Source organism: Anarhichas minor, unplaced genomic scaffold (genome assembly GCF_050575085.1).
Source record: "Anarhichas minor isolate MPS153535 unplaced genomic scaffold, ASM5057508v1 ptg000058l, whole genome shotgun sequence".
NCBI classification, from domain to species: domain Eukaryota; kingdom Metazoa; phylum Chordata; class Actinopteri; order Perciformes; family Anarhichadidae; genus Anarhichas; species Anarhichas minor.
Genome location: NW_027466504.1, coordinates 7,798,052 through 7,816,348, shown reverse-complemented (window position 1 = coordinate 7,816,348; position 18,297 = coordinate 7,798,052). Strand labels below are relative to the sequence as shown.

Below are 18,297 nucleotides of genomic sequence, written 5' to 3'. Positions count from 1 at the left end.
GAGCTGTGCAGCCAAACACTGTTCAAACTAATACAACTTTACCTTCAATACTAGTGGGGATCCAGAAGTTTCCAGACCAAAAATGTCAGAAAAAGAGGGAAAATGTAAAGGGGTGAAGTGTGTAAAACAGTTGGTACTACTCAACAGTTCCACATCGCAGTAAAGAAAAGACTTTGTAAGGACCTTTCCTGCAACCCAGTTCTGCCTGAAGACTGAATGATGTAGGGTTATCAGTCAGTCTCTCCTCTTCTCTGTAAACGCAGCCTTGTGTTGGACCAGCCATGTTTATGAATAACACCAAGACGGCCTTGCTAAATAATGCATGGCCATGCATTTCCTTTCCTTTGGAACAGGGAATGTGCAGCCCTCAAAAACCCCTCCTCTTCCAACTCCTCTCATCCTCCTTCTTTCTCTTCCTGTCCCCCCCCCCCCCAGTGGTCTCTCAGTTGGTGTTTGAAGAGCTTTCAGACAAGGTCACCTATAAATAAGGCATGCTGATTCTCCTCACGTCATCACCACAGCCTCGTTATGCCTTACGTAGTTATCGTCCCCTGTGGGTGCAGAGGGCTCTGTGTTGCTTTCATCCTCTATTCATTAAAGAAGAGACGACTGGAAAGATTGTTCATTTAGAAACCAACCTCTAGCACTTTTTTAAGCCCCTGGATTCCACTTGGATATGGATGGAGCTTTTAGAGCCATGGTAAGAGAGATGTGGATGATAGAAAGAGGCAGTTCTCAGAACACTGCTGGTTACACTCTATCACCATCTAGTGTCTTGGGTCACAACTGACAACACGTCTCATTTCTTTGCATGCAATAATTTCTCCTCAGGTTAATGTGAGGCCGTTAAAGGCTGTGTTTTAAATGACACAAACCTTCACTCGAGCATTAATTCTCTCTACTAACATTTCCTTCCCTTCTTTTTGTACTTTCTTGTAGTTTTTGTTGCGACAACACATAACTTAATGTCACTTTTGCTTTTTTGCAGACTGTGCAGGATGTGGTCGAGACATTAAGAACGGACAGGCTCTCCTAGCATTGGACAAACAGTGGCATCTGGGCTGCTTTAAGTGTAAGGCCTGCAGCAAAGTGCTGACTGGCGAGTACATCAGCAAGTAAGCAGCTCATACCCACTGTAATTACAGGCTGCCTGGTCAAATTCAGGCCTGCATGAGGTTCACACATGATATGATATTTCATTGGCAAGTCCCCGCTGCTTAGATTTGTCTGTCTCCACTCAGGGACGGCGCCCCCTACTGTGAGAAGGACTACCAGATCCATTTTGGAGTTCAGTGTGAGGCGTGTCATCAGTTCATCACAGGGAAGGTGCTAGAGGTAAGACACACACACACACACACACACACACACACACACACACATACATCCCATTCTTCAGCTTCAACATCCCTCTGAGTGGCTCGCTATTACAGGCAGATGTCTCTCTGTGCAGCCAGATGTGAAATGTATTATATGCTTTTGTAAACAGATTCAATTTTGCACCTGGATTTCTTAAGAATCCTGCCTACGGTACGTTTCAAAGAGTGAACAAATACTTTCACTTGAATTTGAGTACTTATGGTTAATTGAAGGACTAAAATAACAGCAGATACATTTGGGAAGTATACCTAATGTTTCAAATTAAAGTTTGCGTTATGTGGATTAACAGAGAGTTGGTTGTAATGTCTAAATTCTGCTTCTCATTAAGACACAGGATGAAGCCTTGGAATGGAATTGTGAAATGTAGTTTGATAATCTCTGGTGTAATCTCTTCGTCACAGAGCCAAAGAGATTCTTGGCATGATTGTATTCAACTAAAAGATTAATTCTAAGCAGATTTATATGTCTTTCCAACCCTGCCTAAATACACATTTTCCACACGGTCATACAAGCTCACTTTGCTACAAATTACATAAATATTACATAAAAAAACGAATGTGATCTGATGTTTAGGAAGCGATCAGTATTCAATGATACTGTACGTCATGCAGCTGTAATGAAACTCTTGTTTGCATCGTTGTCGAGTTTATGTAAAACGTCACCAACACTCTTTGTGATCACTGGTCTCTTGAACAAGTTCCAGCCGGTCTGTTCTGCAGACAGTGATCCACTCAGATGCTGAGTTGTGTGTCATTTAATGGTATGAAAATGTCACTGCTAGCCAGCCAGCCAGGCTTACAGTAATCCAGCACTAAGGCAGGTCTTTATGACAATAGGAAAAGGCCTCGGCGTCTCACCCCTGAGCCGCTGCCAATAGATCAGCGGGGCCAAAGCCACAGCAGTCGGTCTGATAGTCCAATCACTGACCCAAGACCCGGGTCAAATACCTCGTAGCCATCGGTGGGTTTGCATACCTGCTGCTCCTCTGGGTGTGCAATGTGAATGGCTTATTAATGCAGGGTTAATTAATGCAGCTATTCAATTCTCAGAGAAATAAGGAGTGTATTTAATGGCATACTACACATATAGCATAAGTACCTTTATTATCCCTGAGAGAGAGAGAGAGAGAGAGAGAGATATGTGAGGAGACTATTGGGTGGGAGGTGCTGTAAAGTGCTTGCTATAGCTGCTCTGTAAAATGTGAAAATGCAAATGTTAGTCAATGGCTCCATATCTCTAGGCCTCAACGAGTGTTCACTTGCCAGCTGAAACGTTACCGAGGGTTGTTATACAGCAGGCACAATTTCTTTTGGGTGTTTTATCACCCCCGGTCAAAGTCACATCGGCGTTTTAGTGGTGCTCTCTGCATGCAAAGTGCCACGTCAATGTAGATGGAAATTCAGGTGCTCTAGCCATCAGATAATTTTATTGGATGGCATTATGCAGGTTATCACAAAGAGCAACGCTCAGGTAGAGAAGGCGGGTTGACTGTGTCAAACAGGCAGGTGTCATGGGGGACATTCAATAATAACTTAACAATCTTTCAATTTTTCAGAACTGAAAGAGAATATGACTGGAATACATTAAATAATTTCACATTCCCACTTGAACTGTTAAGCAACACCGTATTTACATTAACCCTGCAGACGAGTCTCAGGGAAACATATTCACCAACAGCTGCCCACTGTGCAATTTCATCAACACTCATTCTTGAAGGAAGAGCGAGCAGTTATACTGGATCGGATGAAACTATCCATTGCACTAACAGGGTTTGGATGTTAGAGGAGGGCGATGCAGCTGGGAGCGGGTAGAGCTCTGGGTTTACTCCCTGGAAGTCGCAGCTCTTCGCTTCAATGCAGACTTCATTGATCTTCATTTTCCTCTGTTCTGTTCTGTGCGCTCTGTGTTTTCCAGGCAGGAGATAAGCACTACCACCCTAGCTGTGCGAGATGCAGTAGGTGCAATCAGATGTTCACAGAAGGAGAAGAGATGTATCTGCAAGGTGAGCGGACATTCCTGCATTATCGCCGTCACATGAAAACTTTGTTACTCCACTTTGGTTGACAGAAACTGTAGAATTGCATGCTTCTCTGTAGTTTGAGTATGGCTCAGGGGTATAAAACCCGTCGGCGTGGGTATAAAATGGCATACTTTTTCTTTTCTTATTATCATTTACTGTGTGATTTGTCTGCTTATATGCCGGGCTGCTGACACACTGTGTACTGAGAGTTCATTTCCATGCTGTACTGGAAACAAATTCCACCAACTCTAGCTGCGTAGCAATTAAAGTGCAGTGACGTGAAGTGAGGTGAAGTCTGTGGTGGTCTGGCCACCATAAGCTGACAGAAGTTCTTCTATGCTCCTCCTATACATCTCTGAAACTACAAAAGAGATTTACACCATTCTTTCAAAAGACATATTTGGAGAATGCTGTCGAACATGTCACTTTAAAGTCTCCCGTAGGTGTTCAGTTGGGTTGAGATCTGGTGACTGCAAAGGCCATAGCATATGGCTCACATTATTTTTGTACTAATACCATTCAGTGACCCCCGTGTTGTGCATTTGTGTCTCCACTCGTTTATGTAGATTTTTCCTTTAGCTCTCCAGCTCCCAGTCCACACTCTGCAACTTAATAAATGCACGACTTAAACTGGCCGCTGAGCTGCTTGATGTAGCTAAATGCACGAAATTTTGTATTTTCAATACACCTAATGCTGACATTTTCAGCCTTTAATCAAGTCTGTTAATAACCCATGTAATAACCCATTTGTCCCCCATCTGTACAGAATATGGATATTATCGTATCTCCTTTCAAACACACTTTTGGATCACATTTAGTCATATTTGCAAAATGCATTTCGATAAAGTGAATATATTCTATTTCCATACTTTGTTCTAAATGTATTTTCTCTCCTTAGGATCAACAGTGTGGCATCCCGGCTGCAAGAACACCACCAGAACAGAGGAGAGACACGGGGAGCGGGTAGGAATTTGGGCGTCACTGACTCCATTGTCCATAACTTTGTCTTGACTGAAAGCACCTTTCTGTTCATGTCTCATGACAAAGTTTTCCTGGAAAAGATAGAAATTCGGAATATGTAACGAGGGATTCTGCATGGGCTGTTCCTGCTCCCTCGGTGAACTGTTAAACCTTAACCTACCATGGTTTACATCATTTGCCTATTGAGGCGGTGTTAGGAGTGTGTGTGTGTGTGTGTGTGTGTGTGTGCCGTTGCATGCGTGTACAAGTATTTGTTCATTTGCATATTTACATGTTCGCCTTGATGTATGTGTGAACTGTGAGTCGGGCTGGAGAGGCACAACCCCTCGTGTGATGTCCTGTGAACCCCCCTCTCCCTTCCTCCACAGCTATTGCCTCCGTCCCTCTTATTCCTCCAAAAAACAGAAAGGCAGGTACTGTATTCGCTATTGGCTATGAGATGGCATCATCCTGTGTTCCACCATGTACATAGGACACGATGCACTGTATGCTGCCATCTGCTGGAGACAGCCTGCAGTGCGCCCTCTGTGTGTCATACGGAGCCATTCAGTCTTGTCCTTTTAACGCCTTAATCTGCGCTCATATCAAAGGTGCATGAGACAAAGATATGCGCACATTTGGTGACAAATTTTGTCTTTTTCAAATCCCCCATTCACCAATTAGGTGAAAAGCTCGTTTAACTCTCAGACCTGCTGCTGCCATCCAAACTTTCCATTTCCCATAAACAAGCATGAGGTCCTTAAGAACATAAAATCACAGCGTGAAGCACTCATTCATTTGCAAATTTGCAAATTTGCAAATGAATGACCCAATCATGAAATAACATGTTAGCGTTTCAAAGTACCTCATGTTATTAATGGAACGTCAATACAGGGTTTGTCAATCCCCTCTCATCGCTCATACAGTATAAAAGCCAAACGGTGTGATGTTTGAGTGTTTTGGGTAATAACCACGGTGATGTGCAGATGGCAGGGGGCTGTGGCTCACGGGAGACAGATTGCCTGACAGACGTTGTTGGGACTAACATCCACTTGTGTGTTTCTTTTCTCGCAGCCTACGAGGTCATCGTCCGAGAGTATTTGTTCCAGACCTGGTTCAAGCATACCTGGCTCACCGGGTCACACGATCTATGTGAGAACTGTTATGGACTTATATTTGTCTAAATAGATTGTTCTGGTTCTGTCTTACTAGTCACAAATTCCCTTTTTTATAACGGCCTCTTTTGACAATTGAACCTTAATAAACCCCCTTTACCCTTGTGTGTGTGTGTGTGTGTATGTGTGTATGCATCTTTGTCTTTATTTGTCTCCCTAGGCAAAAGTAGACAATGAGATCCTTGATTACCGAGACCTAGCTGCCATTCCAAAAGTCAAAGCCATTTATGACATTGAGCGTCCTGATCTTATTACCTATGAACCTTTGTACACCACCTCCCTGGCTGAGAGAGAGGAGAGAGGAGAGAGTGTGGGAGAGGTAAACACACAGACCGCATGCAACTGTTCCTGCATGCATGTCCTCTTCATGCACATACAGTACTGTGCATTAAGATAAATATTCCTCAAATGATCCTCTGTTTTGCTGTTGGCAAATAATGCTGCGTTTGAAAGCCTTTATGCAGTACTGAACTTCTTGTGTCCCTCACAGCTCCACACTGCCAGGAGGGAGCGTTCCCCCTTGCCCGATGACAGAGTAAGATACGTCACCGTGTGCTGATCATGATGAATGATCCTAAATCGGCAATGATATTCATGTCTGGCTTTCTGGGCTCTTTCTTTAACAACTAAGTTATAATTCAGACTTCTTTGATTCTTCTAGTGCTCAAGAAACATGTCGCCAACCCCATCTGGTGAGGTGAGCATATCATTTTGTCATATTAACTGTCCCCTGTATGCGATTTAAATGCAGCATATAATGTCTCAATAATGCCTTCAATTCGTGTAATAACCTGTGTGTGTGTGTGTGTGTGTGTGTCAGGGCTCTTACGAGAGGAGGGAACGCATCCTCCAAAGGTCCACCAGTCAGGGCTCCATAGGATCACCAGTTTATAATCGACATGGTTACACCCCCACCCTGTCACGGTCACCGCAGCATTTTCACAGACCAGGTGAGAGTGTGTGTGTGTGTGTGTGTGCGTGTGTGTGTGTGTGTGGGCACATGTATAGTGTTCCATAGTTTATGATAAAATCAGTGTTTTTTTATAAGGTGGATTGGTGAGATCTTTACTGGTCGGGTAGATGACAGTTGAAACACTGTGGATGAGTTCACTGACCCTCCACTTTAAAGTTCTCACTTTTCTCCTTCTGGTCGGTTTACATCTTTAAAGGGCAACTTTGCCAAAATTGACTTTGGATTGTTATGTTTATCCTTTTTGCTTTGATGGGCAATCCATCCTTTTTGCAGAATAACAACCACAAAGTCAAATTTGCGCCTTTAACAACACAGTTTCTCAGAGTTTTCTATTGTTTCCATTAAAAAGTGTAACACTCTTCCTCGTTTCTGACTGTTCATCTTAAATACTCCTTACCTCTCAGTTTGGGTGTCTTTTATTTCCTTTTTTACAGCATTTGATTCCTGTATATCCTCCTTTTCTTTTGTCCCTCACCTTCTCACCTTCTATCTCCTCCCCACACTGACCACCTCTGCTGCCTGGTCCTGGGGTTTTGTCCCCTGTCCCACACCCTCCCTCCCTGCAGAGGCTCTGACAGGCATGCAGAAGCTCTGCTCCTCCTTGTGCAGTAACAGTGTGGGCTCCAGAAATAGTGACTCCCGCCCCACCTCCCCTTTCAGACACCACTTCATCCCCCATAGCCAAGGTAAGGGCCCCACTCCACTCCTCTCCGCTGCCCCCCCCCCCCGAAGGCAACACATCATCTCCATCGTCACCTGCAAAGCCACCTCCTCGCCAGTGCCACCATCTGTCATTCTGGATCCAGCGCCATTTCTCATTAGACTATATCTGCCATCCTGAATGGTCAAACCCATGCAGCCACTGATTCTTCACTAACTAGCATGGACCTCTTCACCTTTGCCTTTCACAGCGTCTGCCAAAGTAGCTGACAGGCTCTTTGTGTTTGTGTTTTTGCAGCTTTGCATGTACGTGAGATATACTAGTAATACAAATCCAATATCCAAACTGACAGTTCCCCAAATGTTGGATGATGGATGAGTTTTTTTCCTTGTCGGAAGGAGTCTCCAGACTCCAGACAAACTGTAAGTCTGAGATAAAAAGAACGGTTTTGCCGTTGCATGCCGAGGGTTATTAACTTTTTGACCGTGAGCTCTTATTAAACCGTGAATTCATATCATTCAACAGACTAACAGACATTATAGTTCCTAACCCAAAGCACATTTTTCTTTCTCGCTTTTTTAAACTCTGCTAGTTTGCTCCGCCTTTTGTATCTTCATCATGCACATAGCATAGTGCTCCATTTACTGCATTTCTCAAAGGCAACCAGAATGTCTCCCATTCGCTGAAAGTGACTTCAGCTGGTCCCGTTGGTCCCTGTGTGTTGCACCCTTCAGACTGTGGTTCCCCATAGTATCCCTGCTTATGTTCTGTTCTTGGTTCTTCTCACTGGAGGCACTGACCCGCCGAGTGGCCGGAGCTCCCCCCTCCCGCTCAGGCCCGACAGCCGGCCGGTCACCCCGCCTCTATCTCAGACCCCTAAACATTTCCACCTCCCAGGTAGGAGCTGGAGCGCACCCTGTCACTGCTCGTCCCTTCTTACTATCTATCTATCTATCCGTCTATCCGTCTGCCTGTCTGTCTGTCTGTCTGTCTGTCTGTCTATTTCTATATCTATCTGTCTGTCTATCTATCTATCTATCTATCTGTCTGTCTGTCTGTCTGTCTGTCTGTCTGTCTGTCTGTCTGTCTGTCTGTCTGTCTGTCTGTCTGTCTGTCTGTCTGTCTGTCTGTCTGTCTGTCTGTCTGTCACTATACTCCATTTGGGATCAGCTTTTGCTTTTTCCCCTCTTCTTTCATATTCCAGGAAAAACGGCGAAATTCAATGTAATCCCTATGTGTGTGTAATTGCTTGGAGATGTTTACAATAGATCTTATTTTTGTATAGTAGAGGCACTGTATGATGCGTAAACGTCTTTTCTGTCTGTATTTGAATGTTTTCAGATCAGGGGAGCAACATCTACAGAAAACCACCCATCTACAAACTACACGGTACCTCTCCTCCTCTAGTATAGCCTGTTTTACTGTTAAAACAGAAAGGAAAAAATGTCTGTCTGAGTACAAATTTAGAGTAATACTCTAGGTAGTTATGTTATTGAGCCAAGCTCTTTTCTGGAAACGCTTTCGTTAATCAACTGAAATTCACAGTGTATTCGTCTAACCATGTAGTCACCCCCAGTGTCAGTGTATGAGCACTGTTTGAAGTCTGTCTCCAATCCTCTTCAGTCTGATCTGAAGCTTGTTTTAAACACTGCACTTTGTCTCTGAACAAGTCACAGGAGTAATGTTAGAGTTTTCTAAAAGCGAGACTATGTAACTTTTGTGACAAATACAGAATGATGTAATTTCCGTTAAAGGCAATCTGAATGGCAACACAACAACACGTCTCCTGGTTAGCAATGTGTTTACTTAATCTTCAGCATTTGTGATGAAACCATTCAAATACTTATCTGCGACAGGCTTTAATGTAATGTAACAGTAGCACAAGTAGAGAAAAGAGATAAAGTCAGCAAACTGACTCAGTAATGTCAGTTACACTGTAATCAACCTGAAGTTGGCTAACGTTAGCTAGCATTAGCCACTACAGTGGTCCTACCAGACCAAGTAAGGCAGTAGCAACAAAAGCGCATTGAATTGAACAAGGGTGCGTTTTTTTGCTTATGAACTCAACTTTTCATTCGTAAGTTGAAGAATCCGTTTTCTTTTTTTTTCTTCAAAAGTTACATAGTCCGGCTTTAAAATTAGTCTAAAAAAATATGTTAATGGCCAAAGCATATGTCACTTGTGTACATGCACGCCAGCTGGTTTGAGACTTTTCTACAACTGAATGGTGTTTCACACAACAGGTGTAATCTTGCTTGTACAAGATGTAACTAAAATCATCCTTGAAACATCCTTAAAACCACATTGACTCTCAATCCAATATTCGCTGACTTGTTAGGAAAGACATCTTGTGGTAAGCGTACATTTTAAACCTGGACTACCCAGGATTAAATGAACCTTGAGTCTGACGATCAGATGGTGCTAAGAATGTTTACCTGTGGTTGAGACCGTGACTCCGACACTGATAGATCAGTTCCCATGGTTACCAACCTAGATACAGATGCCATAGCACGTCAAAGCAAGTCTGCTGATGAGATCATCAGATCCGCCACCTTCCCCGCTGCCCATGCTCCCTCTCCGGATGACAGCTCACGGAGTGAGGGCGACCGTTGGCCCTGCTCTCTCGCTGTATTAGGTACAGTAGGCTCCTGATGGGCATGCTTGCACTGCGACCTTGTAGTGGTACAACAGACACCTCACCACAACCTAACTCTTCTTGTTCCTCCCTTTGCAGCTGCCCCAAAAGCTTTGACTGCATCCCTGCTTCACTCCGAGCTCACGCTTTTATTCAGGCGTTTCAGTATTTGCCTTTAAGTTTTGCTTGCACAAAGCAGAAGCGTTGTTTGGTTTCTGTTGCTGCCATGTTATTGTCTGCTTGAGGTAGCATCAGTTTCACCATTTTACTGCACATGATGGGTGCACTTGCTTTACACAATAGTGCCACAAATGACTTGGACAGAGATCACTGAGACTGACTTCAAACTAACTTTTGTCTGTCTGTCTTACATTGTGCTGTTCTGTGTATTTGACATCCAGTAAATTCTTGACATGAATGATGAAGCGTGAACATCTGTCATGTCAGTGTAGCCAAATATTCCAATAAGCCCTCCTGTTTGTCTGTCTCGTCAACTCTGTCTCACATTTGTGTTCCTCCGTCCACCTATTGCTCATTTATCGTGTGTAATCCTCACTGCTCTACAGCCAAATGAAGCCGCCACATCTTTCTGTCCTTCTCTAAATTTGAACTGTGGATGGAGCATTTCATCTGGTTGTACTCTACATAAAAGTACATGTGAAGCATGGTTTCCTCCAGAGATGTGTATGTGTCTTTATGTGTGCGTATTTATGTGTTTTTTGTAACATTTGGGGCTTGTTTATGGCACCCATAGGTCCAGAAGGGAGGAGAAGATCCAGAGAAGAGGAGGAGGAAGAGGTCTTGAAAAAAAAGCAGCTCCACGAGGAACATCTCAGCAAGGTCAGTGAGATAACCTTAAATCTTCTTTTTAACATCTGTATCTTTGACTGCCATGTGACTGAAATGAAAGCCAAACACGCATGCTTTGTATCCTTAATGTTTGTGTCATAGATCGATTGAATTATTTGAATGTGTGTAGATTCAGTCTGGTTTGGGAAAGCTCATCCTGAAGGAGGAGATGGAGAAAGAGCAGATCAGGGAGCGTCACGCACGTAGCCTCTCTGCCCAGCGCTACGACCCCAAACAGACCAACTGTGACACAGGTACGGAGCAGCTTCATCAGCTAATACGCTCTTGAGTTGTCAGCAGTGTACTGTAACAGAAGGTCTGTGCTATATCTTACTTGTAGATCGCTGCATTTTGTTCTGCTGTAACATGTCTGGATTATGAAATAGCTTCAATTTGTGATTTTGAAGCATCCCTGTTCATGTAAATGTTCCTGATTCGGGTCAACGTCTCTTTAATTCCAAATTTAAATTTGAGCATCACTTATGTTTCAGATCTGACTTCTCCGACCAAAACTAACTCTCTGCCTGGCTACGGAAGGAATGGGCTGCATCGGGTGAGAGCTCACTCATACTAACAAGAATGTTAGTATGAGTTGTCATCAATGCCAGAAACGCTAATTATATACAGGATTTAATACTTATAATTAAATCCTATTCTGGTCCTAAATCAGCAACAAAATCCCCATATGTTAACTGTTGTCTGTGTCCCCACAGCCCCAGTCAACAGACTTCACCCAGTACAACAGCTATGGCGACATGTGTGGAGGAGGCAGAGGTGAGAGCTGCTACCAGAATGTAGCCACCAAGCAAATCTCTTGCCAATGTCACCAGAGCTATTCAGCATCAGTATTCAGAAATGGCTTGCTACGTGTACATAAATGGACCTGCATTTTGAAATATTTGCATAATGATTCACACAATGTGTCATCAGGGACAACAGTGTTGTAGATAGTAGCCTGGCAGGGGATTTGACAGCAAAACCATTAACTGTGAGTCTCATTTTCTGTCCCATGTTGTCCTGCAGAGTTTCAGGTATGTCTCCCATCCGCTTTTCCACATGGCATGCTTCCTCACCTTGCATCATGTATTTGCTTGCTCGTGGGTTGCAAGAGGCACCTTGCCCTGAATGCACACCGCCCACTCCTGCCACATGCTTGCATCACTGTCGGGTTTAAAGTCAACTACAGGGCATGCGGTGCAGTGATTTCAAATGCCCAAACATGCACTGCCCAGTAGCTGAACCAGTGTACTGTAAATGCAATGTACAGTCATCGCCTCACGTCTTATTTTGTGTGTTGTTTACCAATGTAACGACTCAAGCTAAATGTGTAATTTAATTATTCGATTTTAAAATTCACCATAGAAAAAAAACAATACTACAGAGACATTCAGAAAACATGTCAATGACTGCCCATCTCCAATACTAATTAAGATACTGAACAGTATCCAAGCTACTTGCTCCATCCAGTGAAAACTGTGCCCACAGTCATTAGTGGACATATTCATGCCATTAACCCTGCAGTCCCCTTCCACTATATTACATTTGTGTATGTTCTATTCTTTAGCACATTAAGGATGGCCGTGCAGCACTTGCAAGGATGGACAGGGGAGTATCTATGCCTAATATGTTGGAACCAAAAGCAAGTATCTTCTTCTTTTTGTACTGATGACAACAATGTAATCAACACTGAAATATGTTTAAACATTTAGACATTGTTCACTTACTTTAGTTCATTTCAACTTGTGAATGAGGACACATTTTCCGACTAATATAGAGATAGTCTAACCTCCACATTTCAGTAAGAAAAAAAAAAGGACCAGCCCAAAAGAGGAGGATGAAATGAATGAATTAGCATGTTGCATTTAGCCTCATGGTACGGGGACATTGGTGGAAGAAATAGGAAACTAAAAGAGATTTTACTGAAGGTGAAAGACTCACATTAGCTGGGTTCCTGATGATTTAGCATGCTGCTTCAGGAGCTGCCGAGTCACGCTTAGCATGCTGGCTTCTCCATGCTCATCTGCACATAGCTTTGACTTAAAGTGGCTGGATACTGTATGCAGCATACAGTGGAGAATCCAACGCCCAGATTGTCATCCAAACAACTCATATCACTATATACTGCGTAGTATATAAGGCATTGTACATTACTGTGTGGATATGAGTTGGTCAGAGGCCTCAAAGAACTTCTAGTTGCTTATTAATGAGCATTTCTGCCAAAAATAGCAACTATCATTTGCCTGTTTCTTCTTGTACAGAGGGGATAAGTTATTTAGAAAAGTAAAAGCAGGACAATCATTCCCATGTGGATTTACTTGGCCTACATTACTGCTGTTAGTTCTTTTTTCAGTTCGCATTAAATTCCTCTAAAAATACAACCCGTTACATAACTCTGTTTTCATGTTTTTGCCCTTACCTAATCTATTGCACGTTTTCTACACTGACAAAAAGTGTGCACACCATTATGGCACCCTGCATTTGCCCAACGACCTAAAAACCAGCTCTCACTCCGTCAGCCTCCTGTCACATACCTGTTCTCCCACCCAGTGTTCCCTCTGTCACAGTCAGAACTACAAAAATATCAAAATTTGATAGCTTTGTTTGATTAAAAAAACGGTTTGCAGGTTTGTGAAGTTTAGCCCTAGCTCGTAGGTTTGACCTGTTTGACTGACGAGTGTCTCCCTCTGAAGGTGTATCCCTATGAAATGCTCATGATAACCAGTAGAGGGAGAGCTAAACTGCCCAGGGATGTGGACAGAACCAGACTGGAGGTATCAGATTTCCACCTGACTGCCCGCAATTGATACTGGATTTCTCTACTTTGTGTAAATAACATGTTACACAAATACAATTGAAGCAAGGAATGTGCAGTATCCATTGCTTCTTGTCATTTCTGCAGTGACCCTTTTTGTGGCTTTGGTGCTAACCACGAACAACCCCCCCCCTCCCCTCCTTTGTTTTCTCCACCTTTGTTCTCAATTCTAGCGCCACTTAGCACCTGAAATGTTCTTTGACTTCTTTGGAATGGAGATCCAGGAGTTTGACAGGCTTCCCCTGTGGAAACGCAACGACATGAAAAAGAAGGCCAAGCTCTTCTAGCACTCAGAGCAGCATGCACATACTGTACATTCATTCAGATAGCACACGCCAACTGTAATCTAGATGTAGGTTTTTGGTTCATTTCCCTTTCTTCTGTTTTTTTTGTTTTATCCTGGCATAATCAAGGAAGCCATGAAATGGACTATTTTTTTTTTTTTTGCTCTGATGCTTCCTGAGACTGTGAGCTGAATGATTTGTCCAGATAGACTTGCACAGAAAACAAGGAATCTCTTCCACGTTCAAAAATGACAAAGAATGAGAATGAATGATAAATAGGGTCTTTTATTTGTTTTGACGGCGCTTGTTTTACTTCTTGCTTTGCTTTGGGTGGAACTGCTTTCCTTTCTTTCTTGCTTGTTTCTTCCTACTATTTGTTGCTGTTGATTCCTGTGGAACTTTGTAAGTACAGTAGAACCCCATGGCCCCATTGCGCCATGTCCATGCTCGTAGCTTGAACATGTGTCAGCTTTCCTTCGCTTGGGCTGAAACGGTTTTCGTCCAAAGTTTGCAAGAATCGGCTCAGTGAGTCTTTGAATCATTTTTTTAAATAAAGCCGCTGGGAAAGCAGTCAGCAGACCCACTAACTGTTTTACCGGATCTACGTGGAAATGAATCATCCGAGCACCTACACATCGCCAGTGTCCTTCCCTTGGCTACTGTACACGCCAAACATTCATCTGACCCTCACAAAAAGAAAATGTCTCTCTTCTCAGGCTCTCATAAACATGGCCAGACACTTTCCCTTTACATGTATTGGAAGTACAAATATATTTTAATGCCGTATCCAACATACAGTAGCCAACAAATAGATAAAACACCTAATGTAAGAAGCAACTGTATTTGAAAGTACTGTTTTATAAATGAAAACCCACACTGCCATTTGTTGTATTGAAATCTAAGCCAATAAAGCTTTAAATCACCATGAACCATATGATCCTCAGCTCTACCAAAGGTACCCACTGCCTCTTTTCTGTTCTCTGTTTCTTCTCTGGATTTCACCAATAAACACACAGCCTCTGTGATGTTACACAGGGTGAGAGGTTATCTGAGGACTTCACATTCATGTGACCAATCACACGGGGGAGTCTATTGACTTTCTAGACAAACTCTAACCTGTGACGAAAGATCTTTTTCCATGAGCTTGGTCTTTTAACTCTGATAGAAATATATACAGTTTTTAAATGCATCTCAGTTTATTGTCAAATATTCCTCTGATGTCAATACACAGACTAGTGAACAACAGCCAACAAGTAAGGATTGTGTCACTATTCAGTATTATGTTTTGCGTTGCAAAAATTGATACTTTATTACAGATTGTGCATTGAAAGCCCATTTGCAACACATTATGTTCTGTAAGTGACCATTTTCCAAAGCATAAGCAAAATAAGCATCTTAAACTAAGATTTAAGGTAATCATGGAGAAACTTTCTCCTTCACCAGATGAGTGTCAAAACAGCCATCTAGTGTTTAACTGTGCTCATACATCCTTCTGTACAGCGAAGCACCTACAAGTGGTAACATTAAACAAATGTATTTTTGGGTGGAGGGGGGCTTAAACAATGTAGAAAACAATGGTGTGTTTTGGAAAATGTCTTTGGTGGTATAACACATACAGCAATATGTACTGTAGTACAAAATGCACAAAAATACCGGTCTTCAAATGCTAGGTCCACATCAAAAATACATCACTTGTACAGTGACTGCTTGCGAGAGCTGCAGTGTGGCCTCATTCAGTCACAGGGGGAATTATTGTGGGACAGATGTGAGCGATTGTGGACACGTTGTGGTCATAATTGTCCTCCTGGAGAAGGCAGCACTGACAAACTGACAATAGACATAAATATCAGCTTGATTAGGTGGCAACAACACAGCAAATGCCTGTTCATAAACAGTTCGAAGAGAAAGACTGAAGACGAGGTGGTTGTTACGGTAAACATACTCCTATCAGTCAATCTCTGCTTTGTTGCTGTCTCCATCAAGTCGCACAATGAACTCCTTCTGCAGCTGCACTTCACCACAAGGAATCTGTCTGACTTCAGTTGATGTGAGCTGTGCTGAATATGTGTGCAACTCTCTCTACAGGAGACATTAGAAAAGCACCAAGAGTGTCTAAAGAGGCAAAGGGAAGCAGTGAAATACAGACTGAAAAAACTGGCAGCACGACAATCAGAAATCGCAGTAAGTTGTTTTCAGATTAGTCTGTGCTGAAATGATGCCACAATATGCAATCTTTCTGTCTTTATTGTGATATTACATTTGAATATTAGATTACATCTATGATCAGGCAGCATAATAAACTGATAGCTGCTTATGCCGGACTCAGAAAAGGTCCTCAGTGATAAGGGAGAGCATCATACGAAAATATCAGGAGATCCAGGCCATGCTGGACAAGGACCTGAGGACGACCCTGTCCCACCTGGAGATGGAGGAGCGGGCTGCTGTCTCTGCCCTGGATGGGCTGATGGAAAATAACTTTTCTCTGATCCAGGAGATAGAGCAGGACCTGGCCAGACTCACTGTGGCAATGGACCAGACTGAAACAGAGCCTGATACAATGGTGATTAAACTTAAAGTCTGGTGGATCAAATATGATTTAAAATTTCATATTTATCTTCTCATTTGTGTATGGGAACTAAACATGTTACATTATGCTTTCAAAGTTCCTTTTATCTAGCTTTTCTACTTTTCTTCAGTCTTTCTTTTCATACCCTGAGCAGCAAGACATGGAGACAGTGGACAGGTACGGAATCAAATCAAAATTGACAATAATACAGGTGTAGCAGCAGCAGCTGATGTTTCTCACTATGGTCTGCCTCCTCCAGAGTGATGGACCTGCTAAACAGGACAGACCCGAGCAGTGTGAGCCTGGACGAAGTTAAAGCTGACCAGATCCTCGGCCTCACCAACAACATGCTTCTGCTTATCAGCTCACAGACCCCTATAATCAAGAAAATCACCAAGAGTTGTCAGTTCACACATTATCTCTATAGTGTTCATAATCACAACTTGACCTCTTTTTTTAACTTCCTGTATTAAGGTTGTTAAATATGTGTCTCCAGATTCCAGCGAGGTGTGTCTGGACCCAGAGACGGCCCACCCAAAGCTGATCATCTCCCCCCAAGGTGACAGTGCCACCTACACAGACACCTGGCAGCAACTTCCTGACCTCCCTGGGCGCTTTGACACCACCCTCAATGTCATCAGCTTGCAAGGATTCAGCTTTGGTCGCCATTACTGGGAGATTGATGTGACTGGGAAGACTTACTGGGAGCTAGGCATCACCTATCCAAACATTCCCCGCAAGGGCACCACTGAGGACTGCTGGCTGGGCCGGGGGGACGAGTCCTGGTGTGTGGAGTTCTTTGATGGGGAGTATACAGCCTGGCACGGAGGTGTGCCCCATCAGCTGCCTTTAACAAAAAGCTTCTGTCGGATTGGTGTGTTGTGTAGTTTCCCTGCAGGGATGGTGACGTTTTTTGAGGCAGACAACATGACGCCATTATTCTCCTTCTGTGCCGGAACCTTCTCAGACTGCCTCCACCTGGCCCTGTGTCCTGGTCATGACCACAATGGCACCAATGCTGAGCCTGTTGTGATCTGTAATGCTCCATCTCCTTCCAGTGATCTCTGATTAGTGGCTCCACAGAAAAGTAATTCTTTGCTAAAGCACCATTTTCTAATAATGCACCAATTGTAAAGGTTTATAATTAAACAACACTAAGAATCTACAGCTATGCTAGCAGCCCTGTGAGGCTTAACACACAACGTTTTGAGCTAAAGGCTAACATCAGAATGTTCACAGTCACGCTAACATGCTAATATTTAGCAGGTACAATGGTAATCATAGTTTAGCATGCTAACAATTGCTAATTAGTATAGCTAGAGCTGATACAATTTTGTTATTCAGGTATACTATTCGGTCATGACTAAAAAGTACAGGACAAATGAAATGTCTGATCTGATGATGGTGCTACAAGAAGTCAGCAGAGCAGCAAAGCTGTTGAAATTTATCCTGACCGGGGCATGGATGTCTGTTCCAAATTTCATGGCAAGCCATCCAATAGATGTTTGAAACATTTTACTTAAACCCACAAATGACAAACACATGGTGTTGCCACAATACAAGTAGGATTCATCCTATGGGGACCATGAATGTATGTGCAAGTCAGTACAGTCAGACAGTAGAGGAAATGTCATAACACCAAAGACATCACAATTCATCCTTTGGACACTGTGGATATTTGTACAAGATTTCATGACAAACCATTTTTGTTCACATATTTCTATGAAAGTCAAAAATGTCATCTTCATGGTAGCTCTACAAGAAAAGCCAAGGGATCACCAAAGTCAGGAGGATTAATCTTCTGGGGACCATGAATGTCTGTACAAAGTTTTATGGCAATCCTGTTTGAGATATTTTAGTCTATATTAGTGAATCTGTCAGCTTGTGAAATGTCTGGCTGGCTGGTGTTTCTCCTTTGTATTTGATAATAATATGTTATAAATGTTAAAAATCCAATTTTACAAATACTCCTGTGTTTCCCTCTT

At 42.9% G+C, this 18,297-nt stretch overlaps 1 protein-coding gene and 1 pseudogene across 1 annotated transcript in view; both read left to right on the top strand.

Annotated features, from left to right (window-relative positions):
* The window catches only part of ablim1a (actin binding LIM protein 1a), a 37,302-nt gene extending 22,627 nt beyond the window's left edge, over window positions 1–14,675 (top strand). The window contains exons 5-25 of the mRNA XM_076077159.1: window positions 989–1,115; window positions 1,242–1,335; window positions 3,292–3,379; window positions 4,296–4,360; window positions 5,432–5,509; window positions 5,693–5,851; window positions 6,023–6,067; window positions 6,194–6,229; window positions 6,353–6,482; window positions 7,072–7,191; window positions 7,959–8,063; window positions 8,508–8,555; window positions 9,661–9,801; window positions 10,556–10,641; window positions 10,781–10,904; window positions 11,142–11,203; window positions 11,364–11,424; window positions 11,674–11,681; window positions 12,215–12,289; window positions 13,341–13,421; window positions 13,636–14,675. Coding sequence (XP_075933274.1) covers window positions 989–1,115; window positions 1,242–1,335; window positions 3,292–3,379; window positions 4,296–4,360; window positions 5,432–5,509; window positions 5,693–5,851; window positions 6,023–6,067; window positions 6,194–6,229; window positions 6,353–6,482; window positions 7,072–7,191; window positions 7,959–8,063; window positions 8,508–8,555; window positions 9,661–9,801; window positions 10,556–10,641; window positions 10,781–10,904; window positions 11,142–11,203; window positions 11,364–11,424; window positions 11,674–11,681; window positions 12,215–12,289; window positions 13,341–13,421; window positions 13,636–13,749 — 1,847 coding nt within the window. The 3' untranslated portion in view covers window positions 13,750–14,675. The remainder of the gene's footprint in view (window positions 1–988; window positions 1,116–1,241; window positions 1,336–3,291; window positions 3,380–4,295; window positions 4,361–5,431; window positions 5,510–5,692; window positions 5,852–6,022; window positions 6,068–6,193; window positions 6,230–6,352; window positions 6,483–7,071; window positions 7,192–7,958; window positions 8,064–8,507; window positions 8,556–9,660; window positions 9,802–10,555; window positions 10,642–10,780; window positions 10,905–11,141; window positions 11,204–11,363; window positions 11,425–11,673; window positions 11,682–12,214; window positions 12,290–13,340; window positions 13,422–13,635) is intronic.
* On the top strand, window positions 14,184–18,219 carry LOC142933168 (putative E3 ubiquitin-protein ligase TRIML1; annotated as a pseudogene).
* Window positions 18,220–18,297: the final 78 nt, after the last annotated feature.